General features: G+C 27.2%; 2 protein-coding genes across 3 annotated transcripts; both read left to right on the top strand.

Moving 5' to 3' along the window:
• The first annotated feature begins 302 nt into the window (after positions 1–302).
• On the top strand, positions 303–2,129 carry LOC107632153 (cyclic phosphodiesterase). Its single transcript, XM_016335821.3, has 3 exons — positions 303–772; positions 873–927; positions 1,721–2,129. The coding sequence occupies exons 1-3, from the start codon at positions 491–493 to the stop codon at positions 1,924–1,926; spliced, it is 543 nt and encodes a 180-aa protein (XP_016191307.1). The 5' UTR covers positions 303–490; the 3' UTR covers positions 1,927–2,129.
• Positions 2,130–19,070: 16,941 nt separating this feature from the next.
• Positions 19,071–23,531, top strand: LOC107632151 (floral homeotic protein AGAMOUS-like). Of its 2 annotated transcripts, XM_088487575.1 has the most exons (7): positions 19,071–19,543; positions 21,822–21,903; positions 21,994–22,055; positions 22,128–22,227; positions 22,330–22,371; positions 22,473–22,514; positions 22,882–23,525. In XM_088487575.1, exons 1-7 carry the CDS (start codon positions 19,290–19,292, stop codon positions 23,101–23,103), a joined length of 804 nt encoding a protein of 267 aa, XP_088343701.1. In that variant the 5' UTR covers positions 19,071–19,289; the 3' UTR covers positions 23,104–23,525. The 2 variants fall into 2 exon arrangements, with proteins under 2 accessions (XP_088343701.1, XP_088343698.1); XM_088487572.1 differs by having other exon boundaries at positions 22,128–22,371; positions 22,882–23,531.
• Positions 23,532–23,819: the final 288 nt, after the last annotated feature.

Below are 23,819 nucleotides of genomic sequence, written 5' to 3' on the forward strand. Positions count from 1 at the left end.
AGATATGAAATATTTTTTTAGGATTAAACTTAACTAATTAAAATTTTCTAGAATAATTTAAAAATAATATGATGTTAATTAATTAGAAGCATGGGTATTACTATTATGTTATAAGAATATACACAAAGACTTAACACCAACTGTATAAAATATATACATGTGAAATACCACATTATTTATACACAAATATATAATAATTACTTTGATGATTAATTTTTATATATAAATAAGGTTTTAACAACAATATATAGAAATTAATTCCAATTAAAATAATTATATTTGTGATAGATATGTAAGTTTCAATAATATAACGGACATGTGCCATTTAATAATTTAATTAACTTAGGAGTGTTAAGAATTTATTAAGACATAAATAAAGAATAGAGTTACGAAATGAATCAGCTTATAGATAACGCAACGCAAGAGAGGGACTGAATCCGAAAGAGTTGTGATCTTCATCTACTAACACTCTTCGATCTAGTGTAAGTGAATGATGGCGACGCAAGTGTATTCGGTGTGGGCGATTCCACCGCCTGACGTGGCGGCAAGGTTGGGGAACCTCATGGCGGGACTTCGATCGGAGTTCGGTGGTCCGCATTTCGAGCCGCACATCACGGTGGTCGGAGCCATCAGATTGACCGCCGATGAGGCTCAGAACAAGCTCCGATCGGCGTGTGAAGGATTCAAGGCCTACGATGTGACCGTTGACCGCGTCGCCTCTGGCACCTTCTTCTATCAGTGTGTTTATCTTCTCCTTCATCCCCATCCTCAGGTTATTCTTTTCAATTTCCCGTAATTCAATTCGTCATTTCTGTTATTGCGGAAAGGAAGAAGGGAAACTGAAACTATTTTTTCGTCGAACTAATTATTAGGTTATGGAAACTAGCTCACACTGCTGCAACCACTTTGGTTACGAGCGTTCAACTCGTAAGTTACAGATCTTAATTATTCCTACCATTAATTTAGTCCTTTTTTGAATAAGATATATTGTTATAATAAATTGATGAATAAGATTGCTGTAGATAGTAGGTATGATCATTAAAACATGGGACCAATTTCAATTTATCAGCATTGTTTATGTCTTTGTGGCTCCACACATTATTACATCACAGTGTTGCATTTATGGTGATGAGAAAGTCTCATGAGCCAGCACTTTTATTAAGATCTAGCTAGTATTTAACCATCAAGAAAAGTGTGTATAATTTCACGCCATTAGATATAATCTTACATCATTAAAAATATTAATAATGGCTAATTGATGAATACAAATCACAAAATGTACTTGCTCCGTAGTACTACTGTATATAATTTATATCAAGAAAAGAAAAAAAAAAGGAGCCTTTAAGCTAGTAATTAGTAAGTCATTCATCAATTGTGTGAGATTTAAGCTAACATGCAGTTAATTAAGACTTTGTAGTGCCAGTACCAATCATTAAGGTCTGCTATTCTGATGAGAGATATACTGTGTTCATTGTTCACCCTTTTTGTTGACTTGTTCAGCAAGGGTTTATAGATCAGAAAGCCTATCTAGTTTACATGGGTTAAATGATTTGTGAGGCAGTATCTTAAAGGCAAACGCTTTTAGGTACAAGTGACAATGCTGTAATGTGAAGTGAAGGGTAGGTGGGAGATTCATGGAACATGACTTTTACCCCTTTTTGTTTTTCTTTTTATTTATAATAATAAAAAAAACTAGTTGATATATTGCTTACATGTGCAGCTTACATGCCACACTTGAGTCTTATTTATGGCGATTTAACTGAGGAAGAGAAGCAGAAGGCTATAGAGAAGGCTAATGTTCTTGATGAAAGTCTCAATGGCTTGAGCTTTCAGATCAATCGCCTTGCATTATACAAAACTGACACTGAAGACAAAACTTGCAAGTCTTGGGAGAAAATTGCTGAATGCACCCTTGACTCAAATTAGCCTGGTCAACTTTGATACTACTGCCTCTGGTGTACAAAAAACCAATAACAAATAGTTTGACCTCTGCCGTCGTTTTATAAACTATCCGTTTTCTATATTTACTTGTTCTTTTTTTCCTTTTTGTACTGCATAGTCCCTTTCTCTTTCATTTTTAGTTGTTTCTCTGCTGCTAAATTTCTAATAATAAAATTTACCTTAAGAAATGCACTACTATAGTTGTAGCAGACGGGGGTAAACATTATAGTATTATACTATCAAATTTGTTTGATGTAATACGCTCTTATGGTATATGCTTCAATCATTTTAGGTGGCATAAACTCAAATAATTGACTTGGTGTTGTGGATGAATTTTATGGTTTAGTTTAAAATGCAATCAAGCGTCATAGTGGGTTCGGAATTCTGGTGGACAATAGCAGTTCAAGAAGAGCAAATTTGTTAGGGTTTCCCCATTCGTTGAAATTAATTTAGTTCCCATTTTGGCCCAACTTTCTATTCAAGTTATGTGGGAAAGGCTTGTACTTGACCCACCTAGCTTGAACTCACTACAATAGCATGACGCCAAGTTGACAATGTAGCAACCTAAATATATGTGTTGTGCAATGCATTTATTATTATAATATTATGGACTAGCATTGAAGAAACTTCGACCCGTAACATTATTTGAAAGCCCAATTTTATGGTCCCCTACTGCAGCTAATATATTATTTCCTTTCAGTACACCAAAAAAAAAAAAAATTATTTCCTTTCATATTTTCGTTGGTTATTATTTAAAAATAGTTAGGATATTTTACTGTATCTAAATTCTAAATATTAAATAGTTGTTTCGCATATTTTGTACACACCAAGTTCCTTGGTGCCATGTGTAATATTGCTTAATCACATAAAAGTACAAATATATTGTTGAATTAATAGGGTGTTTGTACATGTAATTTTGTCTTTATTAAGTGAAACAATGACTAAGGAAAAAGATAATTCTGCATTCCTCTATTGATGAAACAGTTCTTCAATATAATACGACAACACAAATTAAAGGGCAATCTATGAATAATTGAACAGAGTACAATTATTAAACTGCTTGATGGAGCTAAAAGAGGGTGATTCTAGACAACGGGAAAGTGATTATCGATTTGATACATTAGAGAAATAGGATAAGAATTAAATGAAGACAATGAATCCTTGCACATTAACCTTTCCACTCTTTGGAATCTTCCCATGAAAACCGCTAAAAAACATTGAGCTTTAGTCACTTTATGTAAGTACCCTTTTTAATTTGTCTTTCCATTCTTTTGTTATTTCAACTTCTTTTTAAAAATCAAGCAAGTGAAAAAATTGATAAAATAAAAAATATATATAAAAAAATTATAAATTTAGTAATAATTAATTTTTTACTTTTATTATTTTATTAATTTTTATTTTAGATAATCTTTTTCCTTTCTATCCCAAACATACTCTTAATTAGTTAAATATTTCTCATGACTAGAAGTTAGTTTGACGCTCTAAATTTTAACCTGAAAAAAAGTGTCTTCGTGCTTTACATTTCCAACTGAAGTAGGAGTGTTTGCGCTACGGTTTTGAGTCAAAAATTCATCCGATTTTAACATTAATTTTATTTACAATGCAGTTTAGATTTGATGAATTAAAAATAAATCCGATCCGATTCAATCCAATTTCAAGCGGTTTGACTGAATTTGCAGTTTTGTAAATTAAAAATATTAAATACATATAATAAGTCTCAACAATATCTTAAAAAATCAATGATAACATAGCAATAGAAATAAAATTATAGGTTAGTTAAAATAAATAAATAAAATAATATTTTAAATATAAAATATTTATTAAATAATAATAATATATGAATAATATAAAATACATAATAAATTGAACATGTTATAAGTATAACTGTAAATATAATAATAAAATAATAATATTATAGAACATTGTGCAGTTTGGATTGGATCGGATCGGATCAGTTATGAAAAGTAGATCCGAAATCCGATCCAGCGATTTGAAAAAAATAGAATCCAATCAAATTTGAATTAGTGTGATTTTAATCAGTTTTCGGTTTAGATTGGATTGAATAAACGGTTTAATTTGGATCGGTTTGAATTTGAACACTCCTAGAAACTCACAATAATAATAATAATAATAATAATAATAATAATAATAATAATAATAATAATAGTTAATTAGACGAGGAATTATATCTTAGGTGTCTCCTATAGTATATAGACCATCAATTAGAATCCGCCAAAACTATACCTAGAACATAGTATCATTATTAACCATTTTAACTGCATTTTCATTGTTACAACCTAATTAGTAATTAGCTTATGCTCATTTAATAATAAATGTATAAAATGTACGACAAGTGACAAGTTAATTAGAAATTTGTTGATAATAATTAAGTGATCAGAATCTATATACATCATGCTGGATGATTATGACAGATTTCTGAACTTTAAGAATAGCATTTGGATGGTTGAAGGAAGGTGGCATGTGGAACCACTCAAAGTTGTGGTCCTAACTCCTAATGGCAGATATAGGCAAGATTTTCATGTTGTGAGTTTGACCCATGAGAACATGGCTTATCTCTCTGGCCTTTTCCATTTCAGAGCTAAGCAAACTATGAATCAGCCCATTATATGTAGAAGGTCACTTGGAAGCTTTAGAAAAGAGTAAAACCCTTTTTTGACTTTCTTTTTTAATTTAAACAACTCACACTTTAATGATTGAAAAATGATATTTCGTTCTCTATATTTTTTTTTATTAGAGGCACGAGCCCTTTTATGAGAATTTTCAACAAAAAGTAGCTGAAAATGCTTATATGTGATATTAGCCCTTTTATGAGAATTTTCAACAAAAAGTAGCTGAAAATGCTTATATGTGATATTAGCTTAACTTGTATGATCTGACATTTACCTATTTTATATGGATGGTAATCATTTGATTTAGACTGTTTATCGTCTATACAGTTATCAAAATAACGTTACAAGGATAATAACCATTTGATTGAAACATCGTTTTGATGATTATATAGAAATTAAAAGTCATCACCATCAAATAGTTATCATTCACGTAGAATTGATAAAGGTAAAGTCATATAAATTATGTTACATGTAAGCATTTTTCATCATTTTTTGTAAAAAATTCTCATAAAAATCTCATGCATTTAATGAAAAAAATAAAAAAAATAAATTATCATTTTTTAATTGTTAAAGTATAAGTTGCCTGAATTAAAAAAATTAGACAGAAAAAGATATTTTACTCTTTAAAAAAAAGCCTTGGCAATTCAAAGAAAAACATCGAATATATGTCATGTGGGATACATTTGTTGATGTTGTTGAACTAAAGTCTAATCACAAACGAAATAATAAATTCAGATAGCTTCAGAGTTGAGAAGACCATTATATTACTCAGATATTTCTCTTCATCTAGTACTATGTTTGTTTGTAATAATTGAAAAATGAGATAAATTTTTCAACCTCAATTTGACTTAAACTAGTATATCTACCTGTGTCTTGCAATAATATATGAAAATACATAAAGTATTTATTTTTTGAGAAAAATATAAAAAAATCATTATTACAAAAATTTTAATTTATAAAATCACAATCAATTGCAAAGTTTAAATATTTTTAATACTAAAAAAATTTAAATAAAAAATAAATATTTTACATGTGTTTAAAGTTTGATAAATTACTCATTAATAAAATTACTTTTTTATTATTCTTAAAAAATATTATTAATAAATTTACCAGACATCTCCTTGTAATTCATAAGCAAAATTTTTAATCATTTATATTATTAACTCTTAAAAGTGTCATATATATAGTTGATTATTTATAAAAACTGATTTGCATAAGTACGACTAAATTTGAGATAAAAAAAATTAGAATTTTTAATTATCATGGCAAAGGATAGTAAGATAAAGTATTGTTTTAGTTCTTAATCTTTGAGTTAAGTTTTAATTTTGTCACTAACATTTGAATCTTTCTATTTTTATCTCAACTGTCATATTTCATCTTATTTTAGTCTATTGGTGAAAATTATTTTTTTCAAAATACCCTTTTTTCTATTATGATTTTTTTTTAGATAGTAGCAAATTAAAAAATCATAATTATAGTAGTTATAGTGATAGTTGTAGTGATTTAAGAGTAAAAATAATAAAATAACAAGAAAAGAAAAAGATAATAATAAATAAAAAGTGATATTTTTAAAAGATTAAAATAAGATGAAATAAAATATTTGAAATAAAAATAGAATATTTTAAACCTTGAATAACAAATTGATAAACTATGTCTACACTATATGATTTAATAAGGTGTAATATATAGATAGTAGACTTAAGAGTCTATTTGGGAAGTAACACTTTTTTTTTTTTTTTGAATTATGAAAAGTCATGTTATGTTTGGTACTATTTTAGGGACGATTTTATATGAAAAAAAAGTTGGAAATAAACAAATTTTTTGGTCTATTTCTTAAGACTAAAATCGTGCTTAACCCTAAAAATAAAGATAAAATTTGACTATTAATTTTTTAATTTTAATTAAAGTATAATTAAAAATTTAAATATTAGACTCTAATCTAGTATATACTTTTAATTATTTGACTTTTAAAATCAAACTATTAAATAATACAAATTAATACCACATGATTAGAAGAGATATATTGTAACACCCTACCACACAGAGCTTTACACCTAGAATGTAAAACAGAAGTGGTGTGGTATTACGACCTCTAAAATAAAAATATATAATAATACATAATAAAGGATATAGTATACTAGGAGCCTTGCAAAACGGATTAAACAAAATTCGTAAAATAAAAAGTACAACGCTCAGAACAACGTAACTTGCGTACCAAGAAAACTAAGGTTCAAAGGCATAAGTAAACAGAGAGCCGGAATAGAGGATCAAGAATACAAAATAACAAGCTCCTAACTCAACCCGCGAAACTAAGGCTGGCCAGAGAATATTTACATCCATATATAAGCATCCCAAAATACAGAAATAAAACCTTAACTCTCCTTAAACCTCTAAGAGGAACAAAATAAACAAGTTTCTTGGAGAGAAAGCTAAGTACCTAAGTACATATATACATAAACAACTAATCAAAAGAACCCAGGGACCACTCCGCTTCAGGAATCTAGATGCCTAGCGTCTAGCGAGGAGCCTCTCGACCTGCATCTGAAAACAACAACACAGTATGAGGTGAGAACCGGAGGTTCTCAACATGGTAAAGGTGCCACGCACATAAGATATAAGGTCCTGGGAATGCCAGAGGCAATCTTAGAACGCCAACACTCAGTTATAAAACTTAAATTCTAAACAGAAGCCATAAAAAGGGTAGGTATTCTAAGGAATTCTAAACTTACTTCCTTAACCCTAACTTTATCACCAAATCGGTCCACCCTAGCTTCCTCCATTCCTCCATCACTAATGACTTAGCAGAGACAAACAACCAAACAAATTCAAGCACAAGTAGAAAACAAGTAGTGCAGGTAGCAAATATAACAAATAGCATAATATATATTCAGTTAGACAATCCTAAGAAATGCATAGCAGACAACACAAACAGAATGCACATGATGTATACTTGTCCTATGGCTGATGAGGCTCATCTGTCGGTTATCTAGCCAACCCGACAAGTCCGAAAACCTTAAACTATCCCTCGTCGCGCATCCCTACGAGTCTATGCATAGATTTTCTCATTCATTCATAATTCATACATTCATTCATTCATTCATTTATATCTCACTTAATGGGGATATTCATTCCCGGGAATTTATACGTGCCCGGTCACCTTTATGACGTAGGGTCAATAGAGTATCGAGTTTCAACCTGAAACACGTGGTGGCAAGCCACGGTTCTGTTACCCAGGAAAACTCGTATCTTAGATATCATTAATTTCATAAGCCGCATAATATTCATAACCATTCATATCCATCATGTAATCATTCATCATAGCCATGGCATCATAACTTCTTTTAACCTTCATATCATTTTCTTATAATTCATCATGTTTACCTCTTTTCTTCATTTTCAAGTTACCTCAATTTCCTAACTTCAACTAATTACTAAGCTTACTAATAAGATATAGGGTTAAAAGGATAAAAATAGAGGTTTAGAGGTCCAAAACAATGTTTAAATCATAAAAATACAAGTGTTGAAAAAACAGTGTGTGCATATACACACAAGTGTGCGTGCACACAATTCGTAAAAAGCAGAGCGTGTGCGTGCGCCTCACCTATGCGAGCGCCACCAGCAGAAAACATATCCTGGTGCGTGCGTGCGCACCATGGCGTGCGTGCGCACCATGGCGTGCGTACGCACAAGTGAAGTTGTTGCTACTGCTGGGTGCGTGCGCACATCGGTGTGCGTAGGCACACACCAGAAATTCTGGTTCTGCTGTATTTTAAAAGATTTCAGTTTTTGCACCAGATTTTCGGTGTCCATAACTTTCTCTACAGAATTCGGTTTTTCGCAAAATTTATATTGTTCTCAAGGTTATAAAACCCTCTTTGATTTGAAACAAATCTCATCTTCATCCAACATTTGAGGTTCGAGTTATGGACTGCCAAAGTTCGTAAAAATCAAGTTTTCGTTCAAAACCTCAAACCTCCATTTTCTTTAAAATTCAACTTACCATCAGCATAACCTATCTATATCGTTACCACCACAGCCACCATAATAAATCATTCCTCAAATCAACAACACATACACACACCTCCCAAATGCATTAATCAAAATTATAATTTACCAATTCTAAGCTCATATGCTCATGTACCCAAGTCATTAGTTATCAATTAATCAAATTACCAACTAGTTAATAAGCACCAAAATCAACACAATATCACTTTACTATTACCACAATAATTCTTCCATAACTACTATAACCCAATTCTACAATGTCAGATATCGACCTTGCAAATATATCAACAAATTGTTCTTCAACAATCCAAGACATTCATATATCCCTTCAACAAGTTCTTACTCATAAATTCATCAATTCACATTTTGTTATCACTATCTACCACAATAACCGAATGCACAACTCATAGTATAATTCAACAACAAGGATACTAAATATTAAACGTTTCTTTACATTCCAACTTATCCTAGGGTCATCTAACCTAAGTTTTCACAAAACGTTATATATTAAATACGCGAAACCTAAACCATACTTTAGCCGATTTTCACGTATAACCCGAGACACCTCCACAAAGCAAGCTTTCAAGCCTTCCTTACCACAATTCAGTTTCTCAAGTTTCAAATCAAGCCTCTAGTATATTCAATTCTTACTCCATCTCACATATACTCATACACCTAACACAATTGTCATATATACACATACCCAATTTAATTTTCAACTCACAAAATCAAAGAATTAACTAGGGTTAACGATCCTTACCGTATCCAAGTGCCAAATAAGCAAGAGTGAGCATTTTTTTTCAAGCTAATCGGGTCCTACAACACAAAAGGACCAAAATCTCAACACTCACATACATAATTTTTGAAAATCAAGAGGGATAGATAAACTGGATTGAGAGAGAAGTTTACCAATGAAATTGATCCGATAGTATCGTAGAGCTCGACGCGGTGAACGCGTAGTCGCAAACGTTGCAGCGATCGAAACTCGGAGCGAAAAATTATGGAGGTTGGAATGAACTCAAAGGTTTGGAACCCTTCTTCTTTGCTTCCCCTTTCCAGGAACGTGTTTCCTTGGTTAGGGATGAAATGAGCTTCAGCTCATTTAGTTAAGGAAATTAAAGGTGGGTTGGGCCTTGGGCCCATTTTGAGTCCAGTTCGATTGGTTTGATCTGTTCGGTTTAATTTTAGGCTAAATTTTTTGAAATTAGTGTCAAAATTTTCGTTTTAAACAGCTCTGTCCTATTTTGATATTAGATTTACATTTCTAATTTTTCTAATTAAAATTCAATTTATTGACTAATTATCTATTAATTTTAGCGGGATTTACATATATAATACATAATGAGTAGATATTGAATAATTTGAAACAAATGACTAAAAATAAACATAAATATTGCACATAATTAAAATTTATTATATATTACTAATTTTACAATTAAAATATGCCACATGTCACTTTTTTATTACAATTGAAATCTAATTTTTTTCTTGCAATTGAAAATCCAATTTTTTCTTCAAAATTAGAGTGTTTTCTCCTCTTTTATTCTTTTATCTATCTCTCTCATTTCTTCACCCATCTATTTCTCTTATATATCATTATCAATGACTAATTACAAATTTAACAATCAAAATGGGCAACATCATGTTCTCTAATTGCAATTAAAATTAAATTAAAATTAAAATATTAAAATTAAAATATAATTATATTATATGACGTCTAAATTAACAACCAAAATATATCACATCATATTACTAATTTAATAATCAAAATATATCACATGACACTCTTTTATTAAAATTGAGATAAAATATTTTCTTCCAAAATTAATAAACTTTCTTTTTCCATCCTCCTATTTACCTCTTTTTCCTTCTCTATTTCTCTCTATCTTTTCACTCTCTATATAACTTATAATTTATATTTTATATTACTAATTTGACAAATCAAAATATGTCACAAGATATTTTATCATTACAATTAAAATAAAATATTTTTCTCTAAAATTAATTCTTCTTCTTCTTCCTCTTATCTTTTTCTATCATTTTCTATTTCTCTCTACATTTCCGTTCTACAAAAAATAAAATTAATAAAATAATATAATTCAAATAAATTTATAAAACTATAAAAAAATAAATTAAATTTATAATTAAATATAATTAAAAATAATTCTGTAATATTATTTACATAAAAAATATATTATTATTATTATTATTATTATTATTATTATTATTATTTGCATATTTTTTTAGTTTTTTTGTTTAGTTTCAAATTTTTACTGTTTATCTTTTTAATATATATTTTCACATCTCTTTTTTTAAATATCTATTACATATAATTGAGAATACTAATATTGTAATTAATAATTAATTAATAAGAATTAAGATTTAATTATTTAAAAAAATTAATTTTGAGTTAATTTTATAGCTATCAAAGTATCAATATAATTTTTTATACTAAAAACTAATTATATTTATATATAGAGAAAAAATATTATTTTTAAATAACGAATATGAAAATTAATTATTTTTTTGTGCAACAGACTTAATATTTAATCAAATGTAAAAGTATGTACATTAAATTCTTTCAAATTTTAGATAATAAATATTAAAGTTAATTATTAGTAAAAAAATTAAACTCTTTCACATAATAATAACTAAAAAATTTATTATTTAATTTTTTTATCTACAGAGATCGTGATATTTTTAATTAGTCAACAGAGACTTTTATCTCTTATAACTTTTTTATAAAGTAGTTTGATTTTATAAATATTTTTTGTCATAAGTTATAATATCAGAATAAAATTAACATAATTTCAAAAGATTTATATTTCCATAATTTCAAAAGATTTATATTTCCATAATATTATCACGGACAAAAATACTAGTAATATATTAAATGCAGTGGGTAGTATATAGCATTTGTACTACTTGGCCTATATTTTGTTACTAAAGGAATATAATAATGTGTCAAATCAAAGGATATAATTTCTAAAAATAACAAACATCATTTAAAAATATTATTAATATTAATTATATAAAATATTAAAATAGTATTAATAATTTTATTAAAATATATATTAATGAATATAAAAAATTTATTATTAGAACAAAAGTTTTTTAGAATTAAATTATTAAATTTAAATAATTTAATTTTAATTAGTTAAACTAATATAAAATAAGATAGAAATAATTATTCATAATTAATTAATTTTGGTGTATTAAAATTAAAAAAAAAATCAAAAGATACTCTAAAGAAAAAGCCAAATCAACTTCGTTATTAAATACATCAATCCAATTTTAATTGTATACAATACACAGATAATAGATTAGCAAAAACAAATGGTAGAATAACCTTAGTTAGTGTATTCGATAAAATATTCATTTAAAAATAAAAAAAAAAGCAAAAATATGATATTATTAAAATAATAAATTTTATGTTTAAAAAATAACATTTAAATAAATATTTGTAAAATAAAAAATTTAGAGTAATTTAACATCATAAAAATTAATTGTTAATTAATTATGAAGTAATATAAAATCACAATATAATTATTTTAAAAAAAATAATAAATCATTAATATCAATAAATAAAAATGATCATCAAAATACTTGATTAAAAATATGAGTAGTTAATTATTATTTATTATTAATAATATGATGACCAAAACAAAAAGTGAAAATATAATTATCTGGATTTAGATCGTTAGAAGAACTAATCTTATGAGTAATAATTTTATAAAAAAAAATAAAAAATAGTTTGCAACTAAAAAAACCATCAACAGGGAGAAATATGCATATAAACCATAGCATAATGTATACATTAATCATGGATCACAAAAAGAAAAACAAAAAAAAAATATACATATAAGCTGAAATATGCATCACAAAAGGGAATATTGCAAAACAAACTTAATAGCAAAATTATTCGAAAATATAGTAGAAAGCACATATTTTTTTTATTCATCAGAAGCTAGAAAAAAACACGAGTTAAATAATAAGAATGGAAAAGACCCAAAAAAAATGAATGAAATCATAGAGATAAAAATAATTTTCAAAAATTATACCTTAGACACAAACAAAAAAGAGAATAGATAAAAAAAATAGCAAAATTAACATTTTGATTTCATATATATATATATATATATATATATATATATATATATATATAAAAGATAATAAGAGAATAGATTAAATTAAATTAAGTTATGTATTTTGCCGTCTTATTTATTATTTAGTAAATAATTTGATATTCATTATAATCAATTGATAATGTTAATTATAATAAATCATTTTTATATAAATTTTAATAAATTATATAAGATTTAAATATCTAATAATTAAATTAATTAATTAGTATCATTAGTTAGTTATGATTAATTTAATTTAATAAATTAAAAAAATAAAAAAATATTTTTAAAAATATACCATAATATCAATTTTATTATTAAGTGCAAAAATTTAATTTTAATATAATATAATAGATGTGAACATTTTAATACTATATTCTTTAGCCCAAATTATATAGATTTTGAGATAAAAGGTAGAGTTTGACTAATAATTACTTTATTGTTGAACAAAAAAGAAAAAAGAAAATAATTGACTGCGTTTTTGGTATTTAAGCTTTTGTGAAAATTGAAATAGATTTTTGTAGAATATTATTATTTCTTTCTTAAAATAAATATTTCTTTTACGCTCTTAATTTTTTTATGTTCATTCAAGAAACTTAAAGATATATTTTTAAAAGGAATTAAATGAGAGTAACCGATTTCCTGCATATACTATATATAATGAGACGAAAATGTTAGAAAGACAATATATCAAAGTTATTTTATTTAATTTAATATTTATAATTTTATATATATAATATTTATAATTATATATTTATTATAATTAATATTATTCAATTATTTTAACGATAATTATAAAATACAAAATCAAATAAGCGATAATTAAAGATAACTTTGAACTGATATGGATTAATTTTTTATTTTTTTTCAAAATATTTTTTATAATGAGGATGTGAAAATGAATAGTGAACAATTTTATTTTTTAAAATATCTTTCATTATATTTAATTTATAAAAATTATTATTTTAAAGATTTAAACCTACAATTTCTTAATTAATCAAGTTATAAATAATTTAGGATAAAATACTAAATTTGTCCTCTACGTTTGGGCATAATTCTGTTTTGGTTCTTAAGGTTTAAAGTATCATATTTGAATTAAAAAAAAAATCATTTAGGTTCAATGTAATTCACCGTGAGGTCAATTAAACTTAAATAATTAATGGAATATCCTACATAACAGTAGTATAAGAACAAGGTCCATAATCTAAAGAACAAGTATAAGCTCCAAAAGTATAAAATCAACCGTAGATGCATTAATATATTTATTTATTATTCTCTTTAGTTCTATAGAAAATATTTCATTTAAATTGTAAGAAGAATGATAAATAAATGTATTGATGCATCCACAGTTGATTTTGTGTCTCTAGAACTTGTACTGCTGTCATGTAGGATATTTCATTATTTATTTAACTTTGATCTCATAGTGGGGCTATATTAAAACTAAATGTAAACTTTTTGAATTCAAATAGGACACTTTAAACCTTAAGAACCAAAACAAGATTACGCTCAAATATAAGAGATTAATTTAATACTTTATCCAATAATTAATTTGTTATCCCAACTAATAATAAAAAGAGAAAGTATAAGGAGCCAATAAAATATCTGTACAATGTGTACAATGGGAATTTAGAAATGTTCGATTCAGTAGGATATCAGATGTTTATTATCCCTCATACCTGAATGGTTATTCTGGATAGTATGAGTGTATTATATTTGAGAAATTAATAATATTTTATCCTAAATATTTATTTTTTAACTCATATTAAACCAAATAAATAACCCATTATACACATTATATAGATACTTCATTAACTCCCTACCAAAATTCTAATAAAAATCAGTAAACGCATTAGTGCATATTGAAGAAAGGTACGTAGCTAGAGTTACCACAAAGTTGATAATATGGGCAAGTTCAGTGTATGACAAATGATACGAAATTGAATGGGTTATATTATTGGATGATCACATGGACTGTAGGAGTAGGGACATGTTAGGGATATTGCTATTTTCCATATTAATTGTGTTCATTAACACAATCCGTACCTACATAATCCCTGCATCTAAATGCAAAAATGGTATCTACATCATTAAAACTCTGATCTTCCACAAATCCCTAATTTTAACTCTTTCTTCTTCTTGTCTTCTCCTACCAAACCAAAGTTGTCCAACCGTTTTAGCCTATAATAAATATATATGTACTTATATGATGAGATAACAAGAACGCAATTTTTTACTGTACATTTAAATCTTTTTGTTAACTAAATTTAATAATAAATATTTTTTTAATAGGTCGGCCAAATTGTACATCTTTTTGTTAAAACCTTAGTGTACAATTTGTATAATAAGAATAAAATTGAAATTAATATCAAATGATAAATAAATAATTAATTTTTAATAATTATCAATTTAAAATTTAAAATAAATAAGAATTTGTAATAGTTACGAAAATTTTAAAAACGATTTTTTTTTTCCATCTGATGTGACTGTCTTTTCATTCATTTTCTTCCTCTTTTATTGGTGCCGCGCCGCTACAGACACCAACTACCGTTGTCCATAGCTCACGCCGACGTGTGCACCATGAATGCCCAACAGCACTGTCACACAGTTTGCGTTATTTCTGTAGTCCCGCATCGCGCCAGTCGTGTATCCCCTCTTCCGTGCCGGCGATTTTTCCCTCTCAACGTCATTATTTGCGACGTATAGGGGACACACAAGTGTTGTTTTTATACGTCCATCACGTCTCGCAAAATCGTAAATGGAGACACTCCTTTTGCACACATTGCGTCTTTCGCGTAGTCCAAGACCGCCATGGTTGCCGCCGCCTTCAACGACGTTTTTCGCTTTCCTTACGTCTTCAAAGTATATATATCAACAGATGAATTTAGATGCTGGATATTCAATTCACTAGGTATGTAGATGGTTAATTGGATGATTATTTTGTTTGATTCAGTTTAAGTATATACAATTAACAAATGTTGAATGGTCATTTCACTAGGTAGTCGGAGGATTATTTTAATAACTACATAAATGATTGTTTGATGGCCAGTGAGAGAACTTCTAACACCAAAGAGGTGAGATAATTGATAAGAATGGGGTAGCAAATATTGGGAGAAAGGGTGTTTAAATAAATTCTATTGGTAAATTAGAGTTGAGATGGTAAATTTTTTGAAATAATTATTTGAATTTTTTTTTGTCTTGGATCAAATTTAAATCTCATTCTACATATTGTCAAAAATCTTTCATTATCTTCCTAGCAGAATTCTTTATGAATTGCTATTGTTCCTAATAGACCGAGTTATTAGATTATAAATGTATCATTCATTCTGTTACACCTATAAGGCCATAAGTTAAATAAAAAATATTTAAAAAATAATAAAAATCAGTTTAAAATTAATTTATTTTATATTTATTAATTATTTATAAAATAATATATAATATTAAATATAATAAATATATAATTTTAGATATTATATACATAAAATTATATATATTAAGTTAAATAAAATAATTTTAAATTATTATTTTCTTAGCATAGTGCTCAAGTCAAATATATCACCTTAACTTTTCATCATGATGGCGTAAGAATTTCTCCCCAGCTAAAGCTAAATTAATTAGTGTTTAATAAACGGAGAATACTTAATAAATAAGATAAGAAAAGGAAATGCATGCAATAATTTCCATTTAAACAAGTGATTTGACATGCATTTCCAAAATAGCCATCGATTTAGGTGACACATCCTTTGCCACAATCCATGAATAGAACAAACTATACCTATTTCCTCTGCAATTGGTAGGTCCAATGAAGTGAAATATTATTAATAGTAATTATTAATTAGGAGGTAAACTCCAGAATTTGGGGCAACCTAAAATTGTAGCTATGTTGGCAATTTGGCATGTTGCAACCAGTGCAATAAAAAAGAAGTCAAATCAATCAACTATTAATTACAAAAATTGAAATTCATGTAGATGATAGGAGTATAAAATTGCAGCCACTTTAATGTGAGTAGTTTCCATTCCGTAAAAAATGATGTGAATATGCTAAATGAATGAATGAAAGAATAAAGAAATAAAATTTCTGAGTATTAAAAAATAAAAATAGTAATATTATATATCTATTTATATTTTATGTATTATTTTTTTTATATTTTTAATGTATATTTTGTAAAAATAAATGACCAGTGATTAATTTGTAATGATTGATTTGAAAAAGGAATTGGATTTTATTCTCTTCTTCAATTTATGCAATGAAGCCTAGTTCCTAAGTTTCATAGATTTAACTAGGACAACTATTTTTTCCGTCTAGTATTTTTTTTTTTATTGTAATATAATGTTAGAATATGTGCAACCTTCAAAAAGTGCAAAAAGAAGAATAAAAGTATAAAAGTGTATGTAATGTCTATGATTGTCAGTTTGTTAGAATAAGAATAGTTTAATTAACATAATAATGCTCTGAAGAAAGCGAATTCTCTAGGGCATTATTAGGTATTAGCGGCATCCCAAAATGGAAAATGAAGAACATGGTAGTGAATTAAATATACGAGAAAAGGACAAATAGGTATTTAACCTTTTGATCAGTAGATATTTAAGATTTTAAAAATTTTAAAATATATTTAAATATTTAATATTTTCAAAACTTAAACATATTAATATATCTCATATTCATTTAGGTTTGTCAGATTTAATAAAAAAATTAAATGTGATTCTCGACTTCTCGTTGTACTAACTTAGTTGATACAAATGCACACGTAAAAAAAAATTTAAAATTGAACAAATTAAACTTAGAGATCAATATGTCCAAATTTTAAAAGGTTAAAAATTTAAATATATTTTTAAATTTTTAAAATTTAAATATCCGAAAACCAAAAAGTAAAGGATTGATTCGTCATTTTCTCTGAATATACGTACAAGTTAAAAGGAGAACTTCTTCTCTTGGTCTGTTCTCTTTCTTTGTCAATGGGATAAACTATCTATAATACAAAATAAACTTCACAAAAAAAAACTATAATTCAAATTAATCATATTATTTTATTAAAAAAACCAATTAATAAATCAATAATTTATATATATATATATATATGTTAAACACCAATACATACTTATATATAAATATATGATAACTAATTTAGAATATATATTTTCGTTACATATATATATTTTTTATACTAAAAATTATTTTGAAACAAGTACTTAATATATATATATATATATATATATATATATATATATATATATATATCAATTAACAAAATAATCTAAATATACAATTAATTAATAGCAATTACATATCTTATATAAAGAATATTTTATGATAATGAAATTTGTATCGAAAATACTACTAAAGTCAAATTAAAGAACGAAAGAAACTAGTTATTCTGTGCTATACTGCTACACAGGAGTGGATGGAAAATCACGTGCCGATCAAAATCAGGATGTTTATAAGTTATAATTTCGAATAGTATTTTAGAAGAATATATATTTATTTTTCGTGGATGAAATGAGATTTTTTTCTTAGCAGACAATAATCTCTACGCCTTTTTATATATATCAAGAATATTATTTATACATTAAAATTAATTATTATATATTTATGTATAAATATAATATATATAACTTAATTTATTTTTAATATATATTTTATATTTTATTGTGTATTTTATATTGATAATTAGTTTTAATATATATCTAACATGGTTATATATATATATAGTTTTTTAACGATTTTTAACCAATTCAATACAATAAAATTAATTTGTAGTATATTTGAGTTTTATTTAAGTGTTTATTATTAGTTAATAAATTATTATATATACAAATAAAATTTAAAATTTTAACATTTAATTAAATAGACGAATAAATTAACTATTTCATCCATCCAAATTGACTACGGTTATAATATATATATATATATTGTTTTAATAAGTGAAAAAAAAAGTTCTCTCTCTCATGTCCTACTTCATTCAATTGATTTATTGTTTAATAAAATAAGGAAATAAATAAAATTGTTAACGAAGCTTAATTTTAAAGGCTTTTGTTCCAGCTTTATCCCTCTCTTTTGATCCATCTCAATCACATATCACTATAGGGCAAAGAAAAAAGAAAAGGAAAGGCAACAAAGACAAAAGATAAAGTAAAATAAAATATATAAAAAAAAGACTATTTTAATATAATTATATTACTACGTACGGTAACTATAATATATTAAAAAGGGTTATTAAAATTAAAATAATAAATTTTTATCGTTAAACAATATTTTTTAAAAATGTTACTTAAATTACTGTAGCTAATTTAATTATACTAGAATCCACCAATATAGATAGATATATCTGAGTACATTAATATATATAGTTTCAGATGCAAAAAAAACACCTTGTTAGATGAAAGACCTGTTTTTTCACTTTTATAAATACTCCATCTTTAGTCACTAGGCTTTCATTTTTCTGATAAAACAAACTCTTACTTCTGCTAAGTGCAAAAGAAGAAGCTAGCTAAATTATATATATATTGAGGCACTAGTATAAGAGGTTGAAATTAAACCTCTCCGATCCTACCCTGTATTTTGATATTTCAGGTTGTTGCAAGCTAAGAAAGGATGGATTTCCCAAACCACCATCATCAGGAATCGATGTCAGAGAGTTGTTCTCAACAGAAAAAGAACAACAACATGGGAAGAGGGAAGATAGAGATAAAGAGGATAGAGAACACAACAAACAGGCAAGTAACATTCTGCAAGAGGAGGAATGGCTTGCTCAAGAAGGCATATGAGTTATCTGTTCTTTGTGATGCTGAGGTTGCTCTTATTGTCTTCTCAAGCCGTGGTCGCCTCTATGAATATGCTAATAACAGGTACCTATACATATAGATCTGTGAATCACCCAAATCCCTAACTCCTTTTTCATTCTTCTCAGCTTAAAGTTCCATTTTTTTTCCTTGTCTCTCTCTTAATCATCTATAATATGGGTTCCTTTAGTCTAATCCCTCAAACCCTTTGACACTAAAGTAAAGTTGGGCTACAAGAAAATATTCTTAATAAGTTAAATCGAGCTATAAATAGACAAGAAAAGAGAAAGGAAAGGTTCTTTAGGGTTTGTAAAAAGCCTAAAACTTAGTTGTCTCAGATTATAGAGAAAATTTCTCTTTTTTAACCCATCACAACAAAATCTGCACAGAAATACTGAGACTAGATAAAGATTTTCCATTCCAAACTTCAAACAGTTTTTTTCCATCTCAAAAATCTCACCTTGCCGCACACTCCACGTGGGAAGGTGAAGAGTAACCCTAGAAATTAGGGTTTTATTAGGAAATAATACACAACTTGGGTATCCACTACCAATCAAGGGATAAAAAAAGATGTCTTTTTTCTTCCGACTTGAAAATGGCCAAGAAGGGTGTCAAAAGTTGAAGTTTTTTCGTTTATTTAAACGCCGTTTAAGGAAAGACCAAGTTTCAAGTTGGTTAATTGTGGTTAGGGCTTCAACAAATTAAAGTGATCTAGTTGGAGAGAGTTACGAATGACTTTAATTTGTTGTCTTTGGTTCAAAGAATCTTTGGTCACGTCACACATGATTTTTCAGTTCTGACAAGTGTGTTTATGTCATGATTCCCATACTTGGATCTCTATTTAAATCTTGCATCTGAACCCTAAAAAGTAACTATGCTTCTAACTTCTAACATCCTCTAGTTATATGTGAAGTTATTTTAGTTTCTTCCTTAATTTCCCATTCCCCTTGGAAAATAATTTTTTTTATATATATATTGCAAAGTTGAAAAGATGAAAAGACTGTGAAAGAGATTGATATGATTCATGAGCCAATGAGAGAACGAGAGGCCTGATTCCTGAACATTTCATTTCATCACTGTGACTGAGGTTTTGCAATTTATTTGCTCAGCAACTTGCAGAAATATACATCAATGAAAATTAATGGTTCTCTTTGATATGATTAAAGGGAAAGAGGGTGAAGTGAGTGAGTGAACGGATGAGTGTGGAAGAGACAAGGTACGATAATGTGAGTGATGGATCCAATGGGACACTTCTGAGTTCCATTTAAAAATGATTATCAAGTAAAGTATTACAATAATTCAATATAAGTTAAGGGAAAAAAAAAATTTGAATATTAATATGGAAGTCATGTTGAAATTTAGAATGGTAAAGTAAGTGTTGAAACATTATTGCACAACATATTTTGTTGTTAGAAAACATTTTTCCAAACAAAGTTTATTTTGTCATGTGGGGTTGTTTCTTTAAAAAAAAAATTCAAAGAAGGAACAAGCAAACATCCAAATTAGTACAAGACAATGGATAAAGTTTTTTTTTTCCTTATAAAAATTTGAACCCTTTACTTGATTGAAAGTTTAAATATTTACCACAAAAGATGTATTGAAAGTTCTGAACTTTTTTTTAAAAAATTTTTGCTCTTGCAATTCTCAAGAGCACACTTGCATAATAAACCATTGTTTTATTAATATGGAAATGATCTTGAAATTTAGATTGGTAAAGTAAGTGTTGATCCATTATTGCACAAAACAATTTGTTGTTAGAAAACATTTTTCCGAACAAAGTTAAATCATGTGGGGTTTTTCCCTTTTTTTTGAAAAAAAAAAAAGTCAAAAGAAGGAACAAGCAAAGATCCAAATTAGTACAGCAAAAAAAAAAAGAAGCAATTTTGAACCGTTTACATGATTGAAAAATGAAAACGCATAAAAGAGCACACTTACTTAATAAACCATTATTATATTATAATAAAATGACATTTTTTAAACATGTAAATTCTTAATTTATCACATTTTATAAATGATAAAATGACTAGTTAAGATGAATGGAGTTGCAGAGTAATTAATGAAACGAAGAATCCGGTGTGTAATGGTTTTGGTGGTAGTGGGAGAGAGAAAACATAGGTCTAGAAATGGTTGAACCAATGATATTGTGGGAAGGTGTGCCACGGTGGCAGGTGCAGCCAATGAGTGGGTCGAGGAAATTAAGGTAGTAGGGTACTATTTTAACATTTTATTTTTGATCAAATCCAATCAGACTTTGACGTTGAGGCATTTGAATAGTTGCGTTTAAGGTTCAGTTAACTCATTGAGTTGGATGATTTGACCTTCAAATTCTTCAACGTTTTAACAGTGTCAAAGCATCTATTGAGAGGTACAAGAAAGCCAGTTCAGATTCTTCTAATGGTGGATCCACTTCTGAGATTAATGCTCAGGTTATTACTTATTAATTCATTATTAATCTCATCACCATCATATATATATATAGCTTCTTCATCACTAAATATATGTATATATTGTTTCAGCATTACCAGCAAGAATCTGCAAAACTGCGTGTGCAAATCAGTAACCTTCAGAACCACAACAGGCAAGTTGAATGAACCAATTATTACTAAATAATTGAATCACAGAAAAATTGAACAATTATTGCATGATGCAGGCAAATCTTGGGTGAGGCTTTGAGCAATATGGCTGTCAAGGATCTCAAAAACCTTGAGACCAAATTGGAAAGAGGGATTAGCAAAATTCGTTCCAAGAAGGTATTTATATACATATATCTTTCTATTATTATTTTAGAAGCTAAGAGTATATATATAATTGCTTTCAAATTAATTAATTACTTCATGTTTGTTCTACATCAGAACGAGCTGCTGTTTGCAGAGATAGATTACATGCAGAAGAGGGTAAATGCTTATTTGTAACATTGATTATTATTTCTTTAGATTATTATATGGCTTTCAAATGTTGGTAATAACAAAATTTACTAAACTACTTTAATTTACAGGAGGTAGACTTGCATAACAACAACCAGTTTCTTAGAGCTAAGGTATGCATGTGCTGATGTGCATATTTCACATAACATATGTAATACCGTGGGTAAAGAATATTTTTTATTTTAATTTTATCTCAAAAGTTTTCTATTTACTCAAAATAGTTAATTTTAAAAAAAATTTACGATCAATTCAGTAATAATTTTACAAGAACAATAATTAATACAAGAAAACCAGAAATAATGGTAATATATTATTACTGAATTAGTCCTAAATTTTTTAAAATTTTAACTGTGAGTGGTATATTTGATACAAATAAAAATTTTAAAATTTTTGACAAATTTTATAAAAAAAAAAAAAGATTTTTCCTAGTATAATATGATTAACATTCATGGGTATTGCTTAATTATTGTGTGTATGTAGATAGCAGAAAGTGAGAGGAACCAACATAGCAATAACAACAACAATAATGTGTTGAGTGGAGGAGGAACAAACTATAACAATAATGAATCTCATCACAATGAGCAGCATCAATTTGAGTCTCGTGGCTACTTCCAAGTCACTGCATTACAACCCAATAACAATGAAAACCACTATGCTGCTACTGCTGCTAGGCAAGATCACATGTCCCTTCAATTAGTCTAAGCCTCTATCTATCTACATACCTACCAATAATTTATTTCCTTCTTCTATGTGGTGTGTTTTTTTTTTTTTTTTCAGAATCATCCGATTTAGTATGTGATCTTGGTCTTAGCATATGAAGGTTTTTTATTTAAATAAATAAAAAAATTATTTCCAAACATACTCAAAAGTTGTAGAAAGAAGTTGCAAGTATATATATGCAACTTATATTATATCATTTTGCAATAGGATATTGCTTTGAAAAAATAAATTGCGTTTCACACCAACCAATTGTGAAATCAACATGTTTTTCACATTTTGCACAAAAAAACAGAAAATTGAATTAATTTTTTTTCACATTTGTTCTACTCATTTCTCATGTCTTACATGAGTTGAATTCCACATGTTCTCCGTGCATAGAATTTTAGCTTAAAATAAAAATAAAGACATTTTCAACCATCCTCGTGTTAAATGAGTGGAACAAGTGCATAAAAAATGAAGTCAATTTTCTCAAGTCAATGCTTATATATAGTTGCATGAATTAAGCATGTTGATTTTGCAACTCTCTCGTGCGAAATGCAGTTTAAGGTATCAGACGCGTAATTTTTATATGCTTGGAAATAATTAATTATTTAAAATAATGAAAAACCCCATATGACATTTAATTTAATGTATGATCATCACCTAATTAAAAGTATATATCTTTAATTTGTACTAAGACTACATCATATGCACGTAGA

This window comes from Arachis ipaensis, chromosome B10 (genome assembly GCF_059453495.1).
Source record: "Arachis ipaensis isolate K30076 ecotype BB chromosome B10, ASM5945349v1, whole genome shotgun sequence".
NCBI lineage: Eukaryota > Viridiplantae > Streptophyta > Magnoliopsida > Fabales > Fabaceae > Arachis > Arachis ipaensis.

Coding starts and splice junctions, on each gene's coding strand:
- LOC107632153 (XM_016335821.3), top strand. CDS start 491: ATGATGGCGACGCAAGTGTATTCGGTGTGGGCGATTCCACCGCCTGAC. Junction 773..872: donor TCCTTCATCCCCATCCTCAG/GTTATTCTTTTC, acceptor ACTAATTATTAG/GTTATGGAAACTAGCTCACA. Junction 928..1,720: donor TGGTTACGAGCGTTCAACTC/GTAAGTTACAGA, acceptor TTACATGTGCAG/CTTACATGCCACACTTGAGT.
- LOC107632151 (XM_088487572.1), top strand. CDS start 19,290: ATGGATTTCCCAAACCACCATCATCAGGAATCGATGTCAGAGAGTTGT. Junction 19,544..21,821: donor TATGAATATGCTAATAACAG/GTACCTATACAT, acceptor ACGTTTTAACAG/TGTCAAAGCATCTATTGAGA. Junction 22,372..22,472: donor TAGATTACATGCAGAAGAGG/GTAAATGCTTAT, acceptor TTTAATTTACAG/GAGGTAGACTTGCATAACAA.